The sequence below is a fragment of the Eretmochelys imbricata genome, chromosome 2, assembly GCF_965152235.1.
Source record: "Eretmochelys imbricata isolate rEreImb1 chromosome 2, rEreImb1.hap1, whole genome shotgun sequence".
In the NCBI taxonomy this organism is placed as follows: domain Eukaryota; kingdom Metazoa; phylum Chordata; order Testudines; family Cheloniidae; genus Eretmochelys; species Eretmochelys imbricata.
In genome coordinates, this window is record NC_135573.1 from 225,494,146 (window position 1) to 225,517,341 (window position 23,196).

The following is a 23,196-nucleotide window of genomic DNA, read 5'->3' on the forward strand; positions in this document are numbered from 1 at the left end:
TTGGCTAACAATGAGCAAATTATGGTTTCCTTCCTAGTAACTGCTTTTAAATTTACAGAGGATTTTACTAGTATATAAAAATATTAAGTCTGATGAATCCAGTATTAATTTTGCCTTTGGAAACGTTATAATGGATCTTTGAAGTGGAGGACATATTGTACAATGAAGGAGTACTAGTTGCTTTTTAGTAACATTTAATGTTCATTCATTATACAAAACCTGGAAATCAACCCCCCCTCTGACAGGCAATTCTTTCCCAAGAGAGAGGATGCTCACTCTGCTTAGATTCATGACCTACCCACTTTTAAAGTAAAAGGAGGAAGTGTGTTTAAAATTAAGGCAGGGAATGTGGAGTTGGGACTTTTTGTGATCTTGGTCATTTTTACTTAATCTTCTTCCCCTTTGTAATACAAAGATAGTCCTAGCCCATACTTTCCTCTACTTCTGAGGAGAGAATAGCAGAACCCAGCAGGTGAGAGCAGAAATGAAGAATGACAGTTCTGTAGTATGCCATGCTCTTCTATGCCCCCACATCAGCCTCTCTCCCCTATGTCTCATTCAGATTTCTACCAATTCATAAGTGGGGCCCAACCAATTTCACAGCCATGAAAAACATGTCAGACCATGAAATAAGCCCTTCCCCATGAAATCTGAGCACCCCAGCAGCGGGGCTCCTAGCTGCAAGTCCCTGCTGGGCTGGGGAGGAACAGGACTGGTCCTTCCCCTACCTGGCTGCTTTTGCACTTGGGGAGAGATCAGACTCACCTCAGAGTGCCTCCCCCTACTGCAGGAAGCTCCAGAACCTCTGGGTCTGGAGCTTCCTGCAGCTGGAGGAGGCTTGTGGAGGTGGGTTCCATATCCCCCTGCTGCTGGCAGCATCCCAGCAAGCTGCTGGGCTGGGAAGGGACAGAACTTTTCCTTGCCTTGCCTGGCAGCTTAGGCAATCAGGGGAAGTGGGGGCAGGAGAGAGAGAAAGTCAGACCCACTATTGGGTTGGGAGCCCCAGTTACGCCACCTTGAAATTTCAGGCATAAACCAACTGAAAATGTGAAACTGGCCAATTTTAAAACCCTGTAGCTGTGAAATTGATCAAAATGGACCATGAATTTGGTAGGGCACTATTCATAAGATAACCAAATACAAAGTGATGTTTGAGTGCAGGCCAGATTCTCTGCTCCACTCAGCTGCAGCCCCTAAGCACTAGAGAATGCCCACATCCCTGTTGGAAGTTTCCCCTGGTGCAAAGAATGCCTAACAGAAATACAGCCAGCCTACCCAACTCCTACAGAAGCACAACAGGCAGCCCCTGGGGGATTTTTACCAGCTGGCTGGGTTTAGAGCAGCACCCAGGTTGCTCTTCACTCTAGTAGGGCTGTAGCCAGTATAGAACCAAAGCATAACAAGCTCCCTATCTCTCCTACATGAAGGGATCAGAGAGAATTTATGCAGTGGGGGAGAAATGGAAGCCTAGAGCACACACACACACACACACAAGATCCACATGCTTGTAGTTATAGGAAAGATATTAGAGCCATTTAGCACTTGATGTTCTGCGAGTACTTTTGTTTGGCCAATCTCTACTTCCAAAACAGATGGTCAAAGTGACTAAAAACAGGAAACTATTTGGGCAATTTGTTGATGGCCACATACGTGTACTCATTATATTAACACTTGTCTTTTAAAAGCTAAAAGAGTTTAGGAAAAAAAATCAAAATCTCTTCTACAATGTACCATGTTCTTCACGACAATACACTATTTTACATGCTCAGTCTATTATCAAGCAAAATCCCAATTTCAACCACTCTCCTTTAAGGCTTTGGTGTGTGTGTAGGTAAGTAATAAATACCACCTATAAGATTAAGAACAAAAAACAAATTCCACTCGTATAGAAGACTATGTATTTGTTTCTTAGAAAATTCACTGTACATCTGCATGATATTATTCATTTTACATTCTTAGACAGTTTTCTTAAATTGCCCTGTTCTTACAATGTGTGTCAGATAAGATTCCAGATTTGCTTTCAAAACAAGAAGGTTGAATTGATAGTGGCATAGAGTCAGAACTATGAAGTCGAGTTCAATATCACGAGGACTGTATTCTTGACAAACACAAATTTAGCATCCACTGAGATGTTCATAAAGATTGATCCAATATCCAAGAACTGATTTCCTCCTTTAATTATGTTATACTTCTGAAGTCTGTAAGATACGAAGTTTCTCTTTCTGATATTCTTCATTCTCCTTCTCTGCTTCTTCATCTAGTGATTTCCGTATACAGGTTTTTAGTTCCTCTATTCCTTCTCCAGTATGTGCAGATACAGGGATAATATCTTTGAAGTCTATGGTGCAAGTTGGAATCAGCTCTTTCTCCACTAAACATAAAGAGTCTGAAACAGAGCATATTTATACTTATTACACAGTATTTCTTTATACCATAAATCCATAGAACTTTACCAAATTGGGACTTTAGCTGAACTTTAGAAGATAGATGAATGACTGGAATAATTAAAAACAAATTTTGAAAGATTCCAAATTTAAAGAGTTTCAGAACAGGAATACTAGCAATAGCCGTTTGATTTTTGCATTCTAGTGCACTTGCACTCCTAGGTTGAGATTATGGCCTGCAGCCCTCAGAGGCAACCACAGAACTCTCAGCCCAGAGGTGGTAGGTGTGTGAACCTTCTTGAATTCTGATCTGCTCCAGGATGCTAGAGCAACCCCTCTGTAACTCAGACAGCCATGGGGGGTCTAACTAAGATAGAGCAGCCTCCCTAAGATTTCCCAGAATCTCTGCAGCACTGTGGCTCTGCTCCTGACAATGACCCCCGTGCCACGGGGCTTGGAAAGAGGTCCTCAGAAGACAACCTTATTGTCTTCTGCTGTGCCTGTGCTGGAGGAATTCTCCCCTACCTGGAAGCAGACTTTAAAGCATTTTCCAGGCTGTTCCTCCAGCCTTATACCCTGACTAAAGGGACTAGGCACAGAGGAGGATCTCAGCTTCAGGCTTGCTGTCCTGGGATTTTTGTCTACTCTAAGAGCAAAGCCAGCAGACACTATTATTCACTACCAGGATATGGCTCCTAAATATAGGAACAGACTAGTTTTAAGTTTCACTTTTAAATAAATAATTGATTAACTAGATGATCTAATAAGCTTCATTCAATTTCCAACATCTCCTTGCCAACCCAGAATTATCACAATTGTGTATTTACTAGTACTTTTGCCCAATTCTACGTATGTCCCAACTAACAGGGCTAAAACTCTTATAGTAGGGTTTATAGTACTGAGAGAGCAGCTGACTGGCCAAAGTTATGACTGCATCCTGAACAGATTTAGGATGAAATCCTGACTTCAATGAAGTCAATGGGAGTTTTGCCATTGACATCAGTGGACCCAGGATGTTACCCTGAAGAGATTTAGAAGAACATGTTTCTTTCCTCGTGTGATACTGAGCCAGAAGGGGTTAAGCAACCAGCAGGCTAAATGACCCAAATTCCACCTTTAAAGGCATTTTAGAAAATTATATATATACACACACTAATTAGGGCCATTCCTTATAAACAGCTAACAAAGCCAAGTTATATATATACACTAGAGCTTTGAAATGTAAACTTATATGGTTAGAGAATGAGAAGATACTGATTGTGTCTGTGTTTACCTATATCTTACCAGATTAGCTTGCAGATGCTAAATTTCTCTTCCTGTCTATTACTACGTTCCACTGATTCAGAGATCAAAATGGAATATTAACATGTAGATGAAACTTGGGTGTAAATAATATCATTGTCTATATTTCTCTTTGAAGTTTGTAGTAAACTACTAATGAACCTTTAGTTGCATTGATTAGCATAAGGCCATTAACTAACCAAATTACCTGTGTATACATAGGAAATAGGAATTGACTTCAAAGCAACCATGTATATTACCTATTCTTCACCCAAGGAATGCCCACTGTGTTATCTGTGTCAAGAGGCTAGAGTAGCCTGCCAGAGATTTATAAAAGAACTCTAGGGCCTGATCCAGTCATCTCATTTCTGCTTAAGCTTGATCAGGGAAGCTTGAGTTGCAAGACTGAGATCTCCTGTGCCAGTCTGGATTACCCTGCTATTTCTCATGGAAGAATTTATAGTCTCTGTACATGGACTATCTATTGGATTATAAATCCAGGGAATGGATTATGAAAGAACTTTCTGCAGCTCACCCTCTCTACTATGAAACTGACCTAAGACCTTTACTCATATCTGTAAAGTCTTTTAACCATAATATCACTCTTTTTTTTTTAAAAAAAAGAATCTTAGTTTTGTTAATAAGAACTGGCTGTAAGCATGTATTTGGGTAAGATCTGAAATATTCATTGACCTTGTGGGTAATGTGTCTGATCTCTTGGGATTGGTAGAACTTTAGATATGGTGAAAAAGATTTTAAGTAATCCTTACCATATTTGATTAGATTGTTTGGGTGGGAGCCCAGGGCTAGACTGCTTTAAGGGAGCTTTGTTTTGGGCTTTTACGAAGCCAATAAGGTATTGTAAAAGTTGTTTTGTTGTTGGCTTTGTGAATCTAATTATTAGAACCACCACTAGTTTTGAGGCTTGTCTGCCCCATTCTTTGCAGTTTGCCCTGATTGAACAATCTCAGTGTGGCTCCTCTAGCAACCACAACTGCTGACCCTTTTATAAATGAAGTTTTCATACAGAATGTTTAGTGAATACCCATCTTTTTGTAATAGTTCAGATCTCCTGGCTAAAGTCAGTCAGGAACCTAGAGTTTAAAAATATACAGAGCAAGCAGCCAAAAAGAGGGACACAGGGGAGGGCCTCAAAAACTTTCCAAATAAATTTTAGGTAAAAATGAAGACTCTCTCTGCTTATTCTATTGTTTAACATATTTATCATCAGCTAACAGATACTTCCACAAATATTTACAAAGGTAAATTACAATCTATTTATTATAAATAAGAAGCTACTGTGCATTAGGTTAGTTTACCTTGAGGATTCTGTAGTTGTTTCATAAGTTCTTTCAAGCTATCTTGTGCATTAGGCAAATCCATTTTATTAATGGCAAGAAGTGCAGGCTTTCTCCGAAGCTGCTCTTTGTATAATTCTATTTCCTAAAAACAAAGTTAATTTGCCTTTGTAAAATTTTATTTTTAAAAAGTAGAAAAAAATGTTTTGAATTATGTTTTCCTCTTTCATTTGTTTAACTGTCTGAAGAATCAGTTTTCCCTACAGCACTGAAATCTACTGATGTGCTCAATGTTGATATATTCACACACAGTTTGAGAATGTCAACTCATTTAAATGCATTTACTGTTGGTACACAGCCTGCACCCTTGTGATTCAATCTCTTGTAAGGTGTAATGACAGATTGGTTCTTGTTAGTCACATCTGTATTGACATACACAAGCATCTACTAATTTCTTGACGTAACTGGTCAGAAATCTCTCAGGGCTTACCTTCACAGCTTGATTTGATACACTTGAGTTACTGCACTCATGGGCTTGTCTACATGGTACAGCAGTGCACACTAGAACAGTGTGAATTCTAAGCACACCAATTTTTTGCATGCTTACTGACCCATGTAAACCCTGCTTGTGCGGACAAGCAGGGTCTACAAAGGCCAGTAAGTGTGCAACATGTTGGTGCGTATTAGAATTCACACCCTTCTAGTGTACACTACTGCACCATGTAGACAAGCCCACTGGAGTTACAGAGTGATAGGATGAGTTGCTGTCATTGAGCTGTTGCATTCCCACTGCATTATTAGCCTGAGCATCACTCAAACTTCAACCTACCCCCGCGATAAACCAGCTAGCTTGAGCTTAAAGCACCACTTAACTTGAGCTAGATTTGTGTGACAGAAAAGGAGTGGAATTAGGGGTAACACTTGAGTTATAAGTCAAGCTAACTGTGCTATGAAGACAATCTCTGAGACAAAGCTTAGGGCAACCACATTTTTAGGGTTTGGAATTGCATAATTTATTCTTAAGTTTTATAATGACAAGATCTCTCCTATGGCATATATCAAAAGGTATCATCCCTAACTGTGAATCACACAGCACAGGAATGTACATTGGCATAAGCTGAAACAGGAAAAAAATATATTGGAAGTCACAGAACAGGGGAGGGGGAAGCGATTGAAAAATAGATTTTTAAAGATGGAGTTAAGTTTAGTCAATGGGGATAACTGAAGAATGCAGGATAGGCCATGAGACTCTGCACATGGCCCCTAAAAGGCGATGGGGTTTTGCAAAGTTGAAGACTGATATCTCATCAAGCTCCTAAGACTCAGGCCTAGTCTACTCTTAAAAATTAGACTGACCTAGCTTTACGTGTTCAAGGCTGTGAAATAAGTTTCACACCCAGAGCACCACAGTTAGGTAGATCTAGCCCTGCTGTAGATGCAGCTTGGTCAACAGAAGAATTCTTCGGTTGACCTAGCTACCACCTCTTACAAAAGGTGGACTAACTACATCAATGGAAAAACCCCTTCCTGTTGATGTAGGAAGCATCTACGCTATGGCACTACATCCACAGAGCTTTAATGCCATAGCTGTGCTGCTGTTGCATACACATAACCTCAGTTACCTCATGGTTTGGACAGAGCTCAAGCCAGGGAGTTAGCAGATGACCTGTTTTCCATTTCCTAAAAGGCAGCCAAATCTGGGGACTGAAGAGCTCTGGTTCTTCACTCAGCTTGGCCTTCAGGCACATCTCCTTACAGATGCAGCAGAAGTTAGCTGTGTCCTCATTATGTCTAAAGTTTTGTCATCTGCCTTAAGTACATCTAGAAAGTTCCCAGCCTTTTAAGATTGCTAGTAAAAATGATTAACCACACTGGATCCTCAGCAGCTCCGTCTACTAATCTAGCAGTCAGCTTACACGCACTTTTAGCTATTGTTTCTTCACATCTACACAGTATTAGAGTCAACATTTAAAGCGATGCGAAGTTACCTGTATTAGAAGCAGTATAGTTTCAAAAGCTGTTCTGAATCGAGTTTTTGAAGATAGCCGAAACCCAGAAATATCAACCTAGAATGAATTATAAAGTTAAATACACACACACACACACACACACACACGACCACCCCCCAAATACTACCATTTTTCAAGATATCCAGGCCCAAGAATGGCTTTTTGGTCTGTTTTAAGAGGCTCTTGTTGCACAATGGCTACCTAATGTCTGAGCTGTGCTAGGAACCTTTTCATGCTGTTGAGCAACAGGCAATCTTTATAAAACCCTCTGATTATTTAGGTATCTCTATGGCCTTCATCAACATAAAATGGATATGATTAGATTTCTAGTTTAGATACTATATTATATTTGTTTATAACCACGGCTAGAGTAAAATAATACATGACAATTATGAAGGAAATGTTTTCTCAAAGCCAGCGGCAATAAAATCTCAGGAATTTAGGTTTACAGGATAGTAAATTCTAAGCTAAACAGAATAAAAAACTAAAGTTACCAGGTTATTTAAATTATAATATTTACTTACTACAAAGAGAAGCTGTTTGGTTCTTTCTACATGCTTGAGGAATTTGTGGCCCATTCCTTTGTTTGCATGTGCACCTTCAATCAATCCTGGAAGATCTGCTACTGAGACCTAGGAAGATAAATGAAAATTTGTCAGAAAAAAATGGTAAAGTAATTATAACATCAACACCTCAAATGACTACAAACAAGAACAGAAAAGTATTCTGGGGATGCTTATTTTATGAGGATCTTATTTCGTAGCTACTTATTTCTGAGAATTGTTATCGGCACAAAAAGTGGGAGTGTGCTAATAAAGTTTGCAGATGATACAAAGCTGGGACGTATTTCCAATGTAGAGAAGGAAAGTGAAATCATACAGAAAGATTTGGATGACCTTGTAAATTGGAGTAATAGTAATAGGATGAAATTTAATAGTGAGAAGTGTAAGGTCATGCATTTAGGGATTAACAACAAGAATTTTAGTTACAAACTGGGGACGTATCAATTAGAAGTAACGGAGGAGGAGAAGGACCTTGGAGTATTGGTTGATCATTGGATGATTATGAGCCGCCAATGTGATATGGCCATGAAAAAAGCGAATGCAGTCTTGGGATGCATCAGGTGAGGTATTTCCAGTAGAGATAAGGAGGTGTTAGTACCATTATACAAGGCACTCGTGAGACCTCATCTGGAATACTGTGTGCAGTTCTGGTTTCCCATGTTTAAGAAGGATGAATTCAAACTGGAACTGGTACAGAGAAGGGCTACTAAGATGATCCGAGGAATGGAAAACCTGTCTTATGAAAGGAGACTCAAGGAGCTTGGCTTGTTTAGCCTAACTAAAAGAAGGTTGAGGGGAGATATGATTGCTCTCTATAAATATATCAGAGGGATAAATACCGGAGAGGGAGAGGAATTATTTAAACTCAGTACCAATGTGGACACAAGAGCAAATGGATATAAACTGGTCATTGGGAAGTTCAGACTTGAAATTAGACTGTCTAACCATCAGAGGAGTGAAATTTTGGAATAGCCTTCCAAGGGAAGCAGTGGGGCAAAAGACCTATCTGGCTTGAAGATTAAACTCTATAAGAGTATGGAGGAGATGGTATGATGGGATAACAGGATTTTGGTTATTAATTGATCTTTAAATATTCATGGTAAATAGGCCCAATAGCCTGTGATGGGGTGGGATCTGAGTTACTACAGAAAATTCTTTCCTGGGTATCTGGCTGGTGAATCTTGCCCACATGCTCAGGGTTAGGTGATCGCCATATTTGGGGTCGGGAAGGAATTTTCCTCCAAGGTAGATTGGAAGAGGCCCTAGAGGTTTTTTGCCTTCCTCTGTAGCATGAGTCACTTGCTGGAGGATTCTCTGCTCCTTGAAGTCTTTAAACTGCCATTTGAGGACTTCAATAACTAAGACATAGGTGAGAGGTTTTTCCGCAGGAGTGGGTGGGTGAGATTCTGTGGCCTGCGTTGTGCAGGAGGTCAGACTAGATGATCATAATGGTCCCTTCTGACCTTAGTATCTCAGTGGCAATATTTACAAGCAACTGCAAAACATTTAAAGCCTGTCATCAGAAGTCTGCTTTAGCAGACAAATAAGGGGCTATAAGTTTCTGCTGTTCTCCTCAAGCAGCATTTCTGGTGCTCAGTAGGGTGACGAGACAGCAAATGTGAAAAATCGGGACAAGGGATTGGGAGTGTGTGTGTGTAAAATAGGAGGCTATATAAGAAAAAGACCCCAAAATCGGGACTGTCCCTATAAAATCGGGACATCTGGTCATCCTAGTGCTTATCTACCTACAGTAGAACACTGTTTATCTGACCCTCCATTATCCAGCTGTCCATGTTAGCTGGACAACCAGCATACACAGGTATAAAAAGGAGTGATCTCCTTTGGCCACTAGATGGTGCTGCAGCACTGCACTTTCCCATTCTCCAGTTTTCTCTGCTTTTTGATTATCAGATTTGGCCCAGTCCCAATTAGTTCAGATAAATGGAGTTCTGCTGTATATATTTACTAGTTCTCAGAAATCTAGAAAAATAGAAGCGCTAAGGGCTTCAAGTCTATCCAACACCTACAAACCAGAGGCTGTTATAAAAGGACGAAAACCTGACAAGAGCCCAGGGCCAGTACTTGGTAGGAATCCCTGCACCCTTGCCTTTTCCCAGCAACTGATGACTCAGTTTTCTATCAAGATGTTGCTTCAATATCTTGCTGGTGAACGCCACCCCCACTCACCTTTATACTGGCCTCTGGCTAGTAGGTGTTTGCTAAATATGTCAAACCCTGCTTCAGGATTCTCCATCTAAAAAGACATGGAAATACATTAAAAGGCTATACAGTTTCAACTACATTTACTAAACAATCCATGGAAGTTGAATGTACAGGGAAAATCTATTTTCTAGTATGATGGAGTTTGCTGGAGCTGGCATATCACTACGACACTTTTATATTTCCTCCTTATCAAATAAAACAAATTGCTTGTACAAGCAAATGAGAAACTCTTGCTGGTATCTGATAATTGACAGACTGTAGAAAAAAAAGGTCATCCCTAGGGATGTGTAATTATCCACTTGGTAGAGGACGTGCCACTGATTCCTGGCAGATCAGTTCCTTTTCAGGATTAAAAAAAAAAAACTTACCCTGTTATCTGCAGCAAAGGGCTATCTTGTTTTGATTTCTTCTCGAAATTATTAAAGTTGCCAATTTAATCTCCCAATTCAGGGACACATTTTGCCTTTAGATGTGTGCACAATTCCTATGGAGGCTTGTGTGCGTCCATGAAAGGGTAGACTTTTGTTCTTATCTATTCATAATACTGGGAGAGTTACAGGGATGTACAGATATTTTATGGAATTTTCAGTTCGGGTAGGTTAGTCCAAATTTGTGCAGGTAAAATGCATGTCTGTACACCCTGAGAATCTGGGCCTGACAGATTTATTTACCTGATCACGCCCATTTTATAAACAATTTTAACCAATATGCTAAGGACTAAAAATCAACTGTAGTTAATTTCCTGTTTAAAACTAACAATTTCCATGAACAAACATGAAGTATTAGGACTAATTAGAAATAAGATTATCCTTTAAAAACAAATAGCGAATAAAACAAAGAATATAGCCAGACAAACTTTGTTTAATTTTTGCTCCATGGTTGTTTCAGTTTTGTGTTTCCTGTAACCCAATAGTTTGATCTGAAAAATCAAAATTCTCTGCTTTCCCTGTATTTCTCTAACAAAAAAAAAAAACAAAACAAAATATGCAGGAGATGAAAGGGACAGTTTATATAAAACATGTTTTTATAGATAATGCTTGGGTACTTACTCTACTATTAAAAAAAAAATCAAGAAATTTATTTATACCCCTGGGGTAGCATTTTGGGCTTGATCCTGCAAGGTGCTCATCCCCCTTGTGAAGTCAGTGGGAGTTGGGGGGTGCACAGGAATTCTTAGCTCCTTGCAGGATACAGTACTCGTGAACCTCAAAGCACCAACATACTATATTTGTATATAAGCTACGTTGAAAGTAGGCAACAAGAAAATAGACACAGTAGATATTTGCTCATATTAAATTAATCAAGATAATTTTTTGAGCAGGCACAAAGTGATCAATTACTAAAATATGTATTTTAGTTTTTCCAATCCTTTAACAGTGACCTATTAATATCAGCTGCCAGGGAAACAGTTGATACAGGAAGTGCAATATTTAAATTCTCAGTCATTTCATGGCAGTAAAATGCAAAATTCTGGTTACTTCTGTATTTTTTATTACCACCATATTCAATAACTTAGGGAAACTCATTTGTTAGATGAGTAACAAAAAAGGTGGAGAAGAAAGCTAACAACATTTAGGTGAAGAACTATTAGTCTGTTACTACAGAAACCTAGTTCCTTCTGTTAAGGGAAACAGAAGTGGGAACCACTTTTACTTTCACCATTTTTGCACCATTAACTATTGGCGTAGAAAATAATGCAGTAACATCCTTAAGCAAAGAAAATATATATTTGAAAGTATGATTTGGGATTAAGCTCCATTGCAGAAGATGAAAGGCTGTAATGACATTAATCTAACTAGCCATTATACCCAAATGTATAACACATTTAATTGCTTTTCAATACCAACCTGCTTGTAATCTGGATACATGATCTTTCCCAGTTCAGGTTTTACTGTTGTGACTGGATGGGCAGGATAAGAAAGAAAAAAAAAGCACTGTATATTAAAAGTGACTAACATTATAAAACCTTCATGCCTCTCCTTATGTATTGGATCTAATTACTCATGCCTTCGTTTGGAACACTTCCATTATAATATATTTATATGAATGACATTATGGAGTTACATCAGAAAGTACTACGATATAATGTAACAGATATGAATCCTAGTAAATATCAACCAAACCCCTTTTGAAAATTAAGGCCACACTGAAAATTTGCCACCACCACTAACTTTTCCCTCATTGCTTTTATCTCCTCTAATCATGTTGATCATACAGCAGCTACTGCTTCCATTTTTGCTTTTCGTCTCCCGCAGGACACTGAGCTCACAAAACTAACAACTAAAAACAAATCTCTGTAGTTGTGGCCTCTTCAGTGCTTCTATCATGCTTCAGACTTTGTGCCACAGAACTTAAAAGATACATGTGAAAACAGAAGTAACAGGAACAGAGAGCCCCAGTAATGGTGCTCAAAGGAAGCTACCTCTCTTTCTTGCTGTCTTATGAGTTGTGGAAGAACTGAAATAAAGGCGAAGAGAGTAATATTTAGTAGGTAATAACATCTGTAGCAACTGTAGGCAGCTCCTACTCTCCAGTTCTTTTCTAAAAGTTGTTCAGCCAAGCCATAGGAAAGGCCTATGTTCTCAAGTAATGTTACAGCAATGAAAAATAATGCAGTTTGTACTTACAAGGATAATCTGCAATCTGAGGTTTGGCATGAGAAATTTTGCTTAGCAACGAGGATTTTCCTGCATTTGGAAATCTAGAAGGAAAGTTGGGATTTACACAATGAATAACTATTTATGTCACACTTGCATATGTGTTACTATTGAGTTAAATGAACAAAATACTGGCAAACATATAATTCTATTATTTTTTTTTTGCATTTCTGACAATCTACCACCCCTCCCCCGCCAGAATCAATACTATTTATGAAGTGAGCTGCAGCTCACGAAAGCTTATGCTCAAATAAATTGGTTAGTCCCTAAGGTGCCACAAGTACTCCTTTACTATTTAGGCTGTTAAACCCTTTGGGGGCAGGAACTGTCTGTCAGTATGTACTTGCACAGCACCTAGTGTACTGGGGCCCTGATCTTAGAAATCATAGAAATGTAGTGCTGCAAGTGGCCTCTAGATGTGATCCAGTCTATTCCTCTTCGCTGAGGCAGCATTAAGTATTCCTAGACCATCCCTGATGGGTGATCGTCTAACCCAGAGGTGGGCAAACTATGGCCTGCGGGACCATCCTGCCTGGTCCTTGAGCACCCGGCCAGGGAGGCTAGCCTCTGGCCCCTCCCCTGCTGTCTCCCTCTCCCCCACAGCCTCAGCTTGCTGTGCCGCCAGCACTCTGGGTAGTGGGGCTGTGAGCTCCTGCCGGGCAGGGCAGCTGTGAGAGCCGCCGGCCTGCCCCGCCCCGGTGCTCTAGACTGCATGGCAGCGTGGCTGCCAGTCCTGGTGCTCTGAGCAGCATGGTAATGGGGCTGGAGGGGTTGGATAGGGGGTGGGGTCCGAGAGGCGGTCAGGGGACAAGGAGCAGGGGGGTTGGGAAGGGGGAGGGGGCTGAGGCCAGGCTGTTTCGGGAGGCACAGCCTTCCTTACCTGGCCCTCCATACACAGTTTTGGAACCCTGATGTGGCCAAAAAGTTTGCTCACACCTGGTCTAACCTGTTCTTAAAAACCCTCCAGTGATGGGAGGAGATTTAGGTTGGATGTTAGGAAAACCTTTTTCACTAGGAGGTTGGTGAAACACTGGAATGCGTTGCCTAGGGAGGTGGTGGAATCTCCTTCCTTAGAAGTTTTTAAGGTCAGGCTTGACAGGGCCCTTGCTGGGATGATTTAATTGGGGATCGGTCCTGCTTTGACCAGGGGGTTGGACCAGATGACCTCCTGAGGTCCCTTCCAACCCTGATATTCTATGGGGATTCCCTAAGCAACCTGTTCCAGTACTTCCATGTTTTATGTAGAACACTCCTGCTAATATATCCCATTGCCTTTTTTTGCAACAGCATCATTGTTGACTCATTCACTTTGAGATTCATTGGCTAGCCAGTTATTCTCAGTTTTGAATCTGCACATTTAGTTTTTCTCCTTCCTAAGGATAATACTTTGATCTTGTCTCTTTCAAGTTGTTTCATCTTGTTGATTTCAGACCAGTTCTCCAGTGTATCAAGGTCATTTTGAATTCTAAATCGGGTTTTCTAAAGTGCTTGCAACCCACCCCCCCAGCACTGTCATCTACAAATTTTGTAACTGTAGTCTTGGCTGGGATCTCTAGGTTTCTGTAACACAGACAATAAAATGTTTTATACAACTTGCTTTTTTCCCACAATTTTGAAAACCGTTACAACTGTTTATAAGAATGCAGACAAACTAAAAGACTTTCTGAAGGTTTCAGGGATGAACTCATTTACAGTGAAACTTAGTTTACTGGACAGTGTCATAATATTCTTTTAACCAAACTTATCTTTCCTGTAAACTCAACAGTGCTCCTGAGGTCTGAGCATAAAATATTTGAAAGTGCGATGAACCTTCATGTGTAACAGCTTTAAGTGACATTCTACTCTCCAAAGGGGCTTCGTTAAAAAGGCATTATGAGGTTCCAGGTTTACTGTGTCTGATTTTTATACCGGACTGCTGATTTGAAAAGTAAAAAAGATATTTTTTCTAACTGATAGCCTTGCAAACTCAGCCTGGTTTCTGGTACATGTATCATTCCAATAAACAGAAGATTCTACAAGCCAAATGCCACCTTCATTTGCACTTCTGCTACTACTGCCTTTTGCAGGGTTGCACAGATATACCCAAGTACACAATCTGAAGATAAAACAGTTCTACAGGTGGTCATGAAATTGGAACTAAATTAACAATTCTGTTAATTTTATACACTTCCAGTGTGATCTTGGGCAAGTCACAGTTTCTGCGCACCTTACCCCCGCCCCCCCAAAGGCAGGTAATAATACTTTCCTACGTCCCAGGGGTGTTGTGAGGATACATCCGTTAAAGACTGTGAAATGTTTTGAGATCTACTGATGAAAGGCGCTGTATAAGGGATAAGTATTATTGAGGAGTGTACCAGAAAACAACAAAAAAAACCCAAAAACAAACAAACTTAGCTCATGCTCCAAGATCTGAGCTGATTATGCAGGGTGCTGACTATAGCAATGCCTCCCATGCTCCCCAAACCTTTTTCACATAAGAAAGCAGCAACAACTGAACATGCACAGCAAACAGGTCTTCTGAGTCAGGCAGTGCCATTTTTACTTACATACTTTACAGAACAGACCCACACTTAAAGAGCTAGAAATAACCCTTTTCAAAATAACCATTTTGAATGTATAGTGTCTAATCAGAAAAGTATTATTGTTCCATTTTACCCATGATTAAATGGAGTTACAAGACACAGTTAGGTGCCTTACTCAAAAAAAAAAAAAAAAAGTCAACCTCAGGCATGGTCACAGGAACAGAACACAGTTCCCAGTCACTCAACAGAAGGAGGAGTTCATAAGGGACCTTGGTTTAAGTCAAATTTGCAGACCATCACACGGCACTATATTTCACTACAATACTAGATCTAGGATAAATAAGTTCCTAAATAGATATTAAAAGTCACCTGATCAAAAGTGTGTGAAGGTTAGGAATCTATGGTGGGGTAGTATAGATCTGCAATTAAAAATAAGAGACTATGGTCTTGCAGTCTGCTAGCCCAGAGAGAGAAGCATTTTCCTTTATTGCCTGTAATGCATTATTGGTTGAGGAATTCACCATGTTGTGAATTTAACCATAAATTAATAAAATCAAACTTTGTTAAACAGCAAGAGGGACACCAACTAATTAAAAAACTGATATTTTAAAGACTTAATTCCTTATAATGGAAGAAAATGACTTTTATAATAGGAAAGTTATTGGAGGAATTTAATGCTCTCTGATGATAGAAGCCATATAGACAATTCGGAATGTTACGCCTTCCATTTCTTCAAGGAAGTATTTTGTTTCCATCAAGGCTCAACGTATTCTCTTTGAAGCTCAATTGCAACCTCTCTTGTACCTCACAATCTGTACCCAGACCGGATGATCCTCTCTCAAGACCATAAGATTTCTTGATCTGATCTAATAGCAAAGCACTTGTGTATATGCTGAAGTAAAAGCAACATACTCAAAGAAAAGATCAAAGTACAGACACTAACAGGATATCAGATGTTGACTCACAATTTTGGCTAGGACACAATCTTCATCAATCATGATTCTATGCTTTTAATGAAAGCCTGTCAGCTCAAATGAGCCAAAACTTAGGATTTGTAAGAACAAAAAAACCCAAACACACCAGCCTTTACAAAACCTGAGACCTAAGACCAAGAGATCTAGGACTATTTTTTACAATTCTTATGCCAGTTTAAACAAATGTATTGCACTACAGTAAACTGTAGCACTGTGTTAATACATGACAGCCTGAAACTGACCTTAGATTAGAAACTAAAGTGAAACTAACGAGTGCATTTTCATTGTTCAAACTAGAAAAAAAAACGCTTTTAAAAATGCTTTCAGTTGTACTCTCATAAAGGATGAGTCTAATAGTTCAGGAATTTTTTTTCATTTTTATACATATATACCCCCCCCCCCCGCAAATCCATTTAATAGAATTCACATTAAAAAAAGTGAGATATCTCTTCAGATCTTAATAAAAAGCCTACCATGAGTCATTCCCTCAGTTTTTGTGCCTGAATGCCACACATCCTAAATACATTTGTAAGTTACTGTGCCACCTGATATTTTGCAGTATAGAGAGACATGGCCTATGAATATTAAGAGGCACAGATGCAGACTACCCAACGTATATTCTTCTTCCTGTTATTCACAAAGCATAATTTGTCAGGGAATTTTTATGTCCCACATATTAAAACAAAGACCAGCTTCTTATACCTTCACAAAAGTAATGAGAAGAATATTTTAAAAGGTTTGTGGTATTAGTAACTACAGGTATTAGATTCATGAGGTGGCCCAAACCATCTAATATTTACATTTTTCACATATAAAACTCTGCAAAGAATTATGCATATAAGGAATCTTATGAAGCTCAGTATGACTCCTTGCCTGTGGCAAATTACTCACATGGATAGTGTTTGCAGGACTGGAGCCAAGTGATCACATAACCCCTGAAGATGGCTAGCAAAATATCAACCTTATTCTCAAGTTGTTGAATATCCAATGTAGATGGAAATGTGCAGATATGTTTACAAGTACTTTGCTCATTATGCATCCATAAAAAACTTTAAGAGTAACTCACTGTCCATAAGGTATAGGGAAAAAAAAACCTAATGAGTTCTTAATAAACAGTGTTTGCATGGTTTTAGTGCCTTAGATGCTTTTCTTCAGATTTCCTAAAAAAAAAAACCAATTCAAATTTGTATTCCTTTTATCGGTGGCAGTGAAAATGCAGACTAAATGCAAATGAAACAGAAGGACCATAGTTCAAGGTTTTCCATACTCCCCTAAAAATATGCCAGGATGCTTTTCTGAGGCCACATCTACACTACCCACCGGATTGGGGGGGGTAGTGATCGAGCTATTGGGGATAGATTTATTGGGTCTAGTGTAGATGCGATAAATCAATCCCTGATCACTCTGCCATCGACTCCGGAATTCCACCAGAGTGAGAGGCAGAAGCAGAGTCGACAGGGGAGCGGCGGCTGTCGATCCCGCACTGCGAGGATGCGAAGTAAGTGATTCTAAGTTGATCTAAGATATGCAACTTCAGCTACGAGAATAGCGTAGCTGAAGTCGACGCATCTTAGATCAATTCTCCATCCCCCCCCCCCCAGCCCCCGTCAGTGTAGACCAGGCCTGAGAGAGCAGATTCCATATCTAGTTTTAACAGCAATGCCAAAGAATAAATATTAAGGAGACCCACTTGTGCCAGTACTTGGATGGTAATGGCAGTTTTTGCAATACAGCTACCAGTCCACTAGGCCTTGGCTTGAGATTCCCAATTCATTTCACATATATTACTGAACAGCCATCTGATATCATTATCAACCTCACCTGGATTCAGACCAATGGCCCCGCATTCATCCAACCATGAGTAATCAATTCTGATAACTCATTGTAACAACAAAAATGAAGTAATAGGTTGAGACTTGGTCATGAGTTTTGTTGTTTTTTTTTTTTTTTTTTTTTTTTTAAAAAGAGGCATGTATGCCCCTTCCCACCTCACTTGAAGTGCTTTACTTTAAATTATACTCCTAAATGTTTAACTCACAGATAACAGACTCCAATACTCACCCAACTAAGCCAACATCTGCTAGAAGTTTCAAATCAAGATGAATTGTTTGTATCTGGCCTTTCAAAGGCAAGAAATTTGTAACCAAACAGCCACCAATACCTCCACGAGCTACCAGTATTCTGTCTCCTGCTTTATTAAGTTCTCCTGAAAAATAAAAATTACTAGTCAGAAAATGAGTACTTGTGGCACCTTAGAGACTAACCAATTTATTTGAGCATAAGCTTTCAAGAGCTACAGCTCACTTCATCGGATGCATACTGTGGAAAGTTTAGAAGATATTATATACACACAAAGCATGAAACAATACCTCCTCCCACCCCACTCTCCTGCTGGTAATAGCTTATCTAAAGTGATCACTCTCCTTACAATGTGTATGATAATCAAGGTGGGCCATTTCCAGCACGAATCCAGGGTTTAACAAGAATGTCGGGGGGGGGGGGGGGGGCGGGGGTAGGAAAAAACAAGGGGAAATAGGCTACCTTGCATAGTGACTAAGCCACTCCCAGTCTCTATTCAAGCCTAAGTTAATTGTATCCAATTTGCAAATGAATTCCAATTCAGCAGTTTCTCGCTGGAGTCTGGATTTGAAGTTTTTTTGTTGTAAAATAGCAACTTTCATGTCTGTAATCGTGTGACCAGAGAGATTGAAGTGTTCTCCGACTGGTTTATGAATGTTATAATTCTTGACATCTGATTTGTGTCCATTTACTCTTTTACGTAGAGACTGTCCAGTTTGACCAATGTACATGGCAGAGGGGCATTGCTGGCACATGATGGCATATATCACATTGGTGGATGTGCAGGTGAACGAGCCTCTGATAGTGTGGCTGATGTTATTAGGCCCTGTGATGGTGTCCCCTGAATAGATATGTGGGCACAGACTCCAGCGAGAAACTGCTGAATTGGAATTCATTTGCAAATTGGATACAATTAACTTAGCCTTGAATAGAGACTGGGAGAGGCTTAGTCACTATGCAAGGTAGCCTATTTCCCCTTGTTTTTTCCTACCTCCCCCCCCCCCCGACATTCTTGTTAAACCCTGGATTTGTGCTGGAAGTGGCCCACCTTGATTATCATACACAATGTAAGGAGAGTGGTCACTTTGGATAAGCTATTACCAGCAGGAGAGTGAGTTTGTTTGGGCGGGGGAGTGGGGGGGGATGAGAAAACCTGGATTTGTGTTGGAAATGGCCCACCTTGATTATCATACACATTGTAAGGAGAGTGGTCACTTTAGATAAGCTATTACCAGCAGGAGAGTGGGGTGGGAGGAGGTATTTTTTCATGCTTTGTGTGTATATATAATAAGATCTTCTAAACTTTCCACAGTATGCACCCGATGAAGTGAGCTGTAGCTCACGAAAGCTTATGCTCAAATAAATTGGTTAGTCTCTAAGGTGCCACAAGTACTCCTTTTCTTTTTGCGAATACAGACTAACACAGCTGTTACTCGGAAACTAGTCAGAAAATATAGCTGTTGTGCAACAGTTAAGATTCTCCATTACCAGGTAGACCTGCTGTCAATGAAAGAAGAGACTTTCCACTAGTTTCTATATAAACCCCTTGGGCTTGGTGCAGGTCTCTGCCAAGAGTCAGACATTTCAAGTCCTAATACCAAATAACTACATGAAGTAGAGTTTCTCTTTGGAGTTGTTATCCCTTGAAAATGAATACGCAGTATGGTCAAAATGGTAGTTGATACTAACAAGCACGTGATTCCAAAAAGAAAAGTAACACTAATCACATGTAAGCTCAATATACTAGATCTCCCAAAGTATTAGTTTTAAGTGGTCAACATCACCACATTGTATCATGTAGTTGGATGTGGGTTAAACCAAGAAAAGCCACATGTATCAGTAGTTTTGATATTTTTAGCCATGGCTATAATAGCTTGTTAACCAAATACTTTAAACTTGAGAATTACACAGCCTGTTTTAACCACCAAACTCATTAGATATTACAGGCTCTTCCATTAAGATTCCTGCTGTGATGTCACCACCTATTATTACCATATTTTAGAATTGTAGTTAAACACTAGCATAATATATATAATTTACAAAAATACTTACAGATACCACCTTACCTACATCATACTTTAATCCTGCTTAACACTTAAACAAAGGAAATATCCAATAAATAAAAATCATTTTTATTACTAAAAAAATAACTCTGAAAACTACAGAAAGGAGAGCACTCTCCAACTTCAAGGTTATAGTTTGAGAAAGGGCCATTTCAGGAGCCTTGCACAGATAATCTGAAATTCTTTCCACTGTTCTAGACACAGTAGTTACTTTCAACACAATTATCATCATGGGTAATTCCTGAGATGCTGAAACTCGGCCAGTTTTATAGTTCAAATAACTGAGAGTTACAAAGTGGACAAGTAACCTTTCCAAGGTCACGGAGTAATTCAGTAGCTCACTCTAAAACCAACCTGGCTTCCAGCCTTTAAATCTTGTTGTGGGAACATGTTCCTGGTACTATATCTGGAGATACAAATTAGTTATAATTATGCTTTTGGAAGGAGCCTCTAACATCAGAAGTCTCCTGCATGTGATTCTGTCTCCCCACATTTGTCTCAAACAAATCCTTCTATTTTGTCTTAAAGATGAAACATCTCACAAGAGCCTTTGGTGTGAAGAGAGTACACCCAGCAAACGATGTGTCAAACTACCTTATTTTCTGCTATCTCAAAATAAAGGAAAAGCAAAAGGTTTTTACCAATCTGTTTCCCATCACAGGAAGTAACTGAAATTCCCAAAGGCACATCAACTTCACAATCTGTTCCCTTTTCACCTTTCAGTGCACGGACACTATAAAAAAGTTAGACAGTAAAAAAGGTTTTAAGGGATATTTTTCTCTCAGGTTAAAGATGTTCAACAATATAAATCAGGTCACAATATGTCCTTACCTACTGTTGACTCCTGCTCCAGCTACAAAGCGTTTCTGGGGAAATCTGTCTTTAATTCTCTTTAAGGTAGTTTTTTCTTTGGCTACAAGCCAGACATCACCACCTCTCCCTCCTTCTCCACCCAAGCGAGGATGCCCCATTCCACCAGTTCCTCCTTTCACATAGATTCTTAGATCATCTATAAAGTTGCCATACTAACAACATAAGAAGTGTTAAATTGGTGTTTCATATTTATCCCACAGGCCTTTCACACATACACTGTTAGTAAGCTCCTAAGCACCAGCCCCGGCAAGATGGCATTATCCTTCTAAGTAGAAAAGGAGTACTTGTGGCACCTTAGAGACTAACCAATTTATTTGAGCATGAGCTTTCGTGAGCTACAGCTCACTTCATCGGAGTGAGCTGTAGCTCACGAAAGCTCATGCTCAAATAAATTGGTTAGTCTCTAAGGTGCCACAAGTACTCCTTTTCTTTTTGCGAATACAGACTAACACGGCTGTTACTCTGAAACCTATCCTTCAGAGTGTTAGTGAAAAAATACTTCAGGAAACTCATGCTTGAGTTACCTCCCCTGCTCCAGGGCACGTTGTGAGAAGAAACTGGCGGGGGCTTGCCAAGGCCTGCTAGCAAGTCCTGCTCTCCTAGCCTTAGCGCCGGGAGGATTTGTAAATGCAACGCTGAGGCCATCCAAGCCCGGCCGCAAACTCTGGGTGCCCCCCAGCAAACCGGGCACTGGGCAGGACGACGGGAGCCAGCTACGTGCTATTGCTGGGGGCGGGGGGGGGAGCAAAGCGTGGGACGTCCCAACGTGGCCCGCCGGGCCAGACCCTTTCCCACGCCGGAGGCTGCTCATCTTCGCCACCCCCAGCCCCGCTCACACGCGGAGCTGCCGCCCCAGACTCCGGCCGCGGACTGTCCCTTCCCCGCGGCCGCCACAGGGCACGCGGCGCGCTGACCTTCCGGAGCAGCGCGCGGCTCCCCCGCACCATCCTGGCCAGGGCCCCTCAGCTCGGGCCTAGAAGCAGGGACGCAACGCGCGAGCGCAGCCGCTGACGTCGTGGCGCTTCCCCTCCGTAGAGAGGCGCGTGCGGCGGCTCAGCCCGCCCAGAGGGCGGGGCGTTGTGTGCGGAGGGGCGGGCGGGGTAGCGCGAGGAGCAGACCCCGCGAGACGAGAGGGTCTTACGGAGGGGGACGGATTGCGGGGAGGTGGGCGAGTAGAATGGGGGCGGGTTGGGTGGGGAAGCGCAGGAGGGCCAGGGACAGCGTGAGGGGGCGTGCGGGGGTTTGAATTGGGGCAAGGAGGGATGGGGTGGAGGGGAGCTGTGGGGGCAGGAACAGTGAGGGAGAAGGGGAGTAAGCGTTTAGCGCTCTGGATGTTGTGGGTTCGCCCCAGCTGCTCCAGAAAGGGACTTGGGGATGACAGTGGACGAGAAGCTGGATGTGAGTCAGCCATGTGCCCTTATTGCCAAGAAGGCCAAGGCATATTGGGCTGTATGAGTAGGAGTATTGCCAGTAGATAGAGGGGAATAAATACTTCCTCAATTCGGCAGTGGTGAGGCCCCACCCGGAGTATGGCAGCCAGTTTTGGTCCCTCCACTACAGAAGGGATGTGGACAAATTGGAGAGAGTCCAGCAGAGGGTAATGAGAATGATTGGGGGGCTGGGGCACATGACTTATGAGGAGAGGCTGAGGGAACTGGGGTTTAGTCTGCAGAAGAGAAAAGTGAGGGGGGATTGGATAGCAGCCTTCAACTACCTGAAGGGAGGTTCCCAAGAGGACAGAGCTCAGTGGTGGCAGATGACAGAACAAGGAGCAGTGGTCTCAAGTTGCAGTGGGGGCGGTCTAGGTTGGATATTAGGAAACACTATTTCACTAGGAGGGTGGTGAAGCACTGGAATGGGTTATCTAGGAAGGTGGTGGAATCTCCATCCTTAGTGGTTTTTAAGGCCCAGCTTGACAAAGCCCTGGCTGGGATGATTTAGTTGGCGTTGGTCCTGCTTTGAGTAGGGGGTTGGACTAGATGGCCTCCTGAGGTCTCTTCCAACCCTAATATTCTATAAGGGGCCCCCTTGAATTATTGGAGGCCCTAAGCAATTGCTTATGTCTAGCACAGACACTGAAGCCCATTATAAATTTTTGGGCCATTCTGTCTTCCCCCCACAGTTTTAACAACATTTTAAACATTATGTTTTTCTGTCTCTTTTCTTGGCATAGGACTCTTCAGAGTTGGGAACCATGTGTACAAAGTGGTTAATGCTTAACTTAATTCCTGATTGTGTCAGTGTTGTCCCTATAATTTTCATTTTTCTCC

At 41.0% G+C, this 23,196-nt stretch overlaps 1 protein-coding gene across 2 annotated transcripts; it reads right to left on the reverse strand.

The window, feature by feature from the left end:
- Nucleotides 1-1,881: 1,881 nt before the first annotated feature.
- Nucleotides 1,882-21,957, reverse strand: GTPBP10 (GTP binding protein 10). Of its 2 annotated transcripts, XM_077808136.1 has the most exons (10): nt 21,841-21,957; nt 20,885-21,078; nt 20,695-20,786; nt 17,973-18,117; nt 12,386-12,459; nt 11,606-11,658; nt 7,497-7,604; nt 6,952-7,029; nt 4,985-5,108; nt 1,882-2,386 (listed from the first exon to the last, which is right to left on the reverse strand). In XM_077808136.1, exons 1-10 carry the CDS (start codon nt 21,871-21,873, stop codon nt 2,184-2,186), a joined length of 1,104 nt encoding a protein of 367 aa, XP_077664262.1. In that variant the 5' UTR covers nt 21,874-21,957; the 3' UTR covers nt 1,882-2,183. The 2 variants fall into 2 exon arrangements, with proteins under 2 accessions (XP_077664262.1, XP_077664264.1); XM_077808138.1 differs by lacking the exons at nt 20,695-20,786; nt 20,885-21,078; nt 21,841-21,957 and adding an exon at nt 21,451-21,807.
- Nucleotides 21,958-23,196: the final 1,239 nt, after the last annotated feature.

Excerpts from the sequence above, each read along its gene's own strand:
- GTPBP10 (XM_077808136.1), bottom strand. The coding sequence starts at position 21,873 with ATGGTGCGGGGGAGCCGCGCGCTGCTCCGGAAG. Across the intron at positions 18,118-20,694 it reads CTGTGATGGGAAACAGATTG|GAGAACTTAATAAAGCAGGA; the intron begins GTAAAAACCTTT and ends TTTATTTTTCAG. Across the intron at positions 2,387-4,984 it reads ACAACTACAGAATCCTCAAG|ACTCTTTATGTTTAGTGGAG; the intron begins GTAAACTAACCT and ends GCTCTGTTTCAG.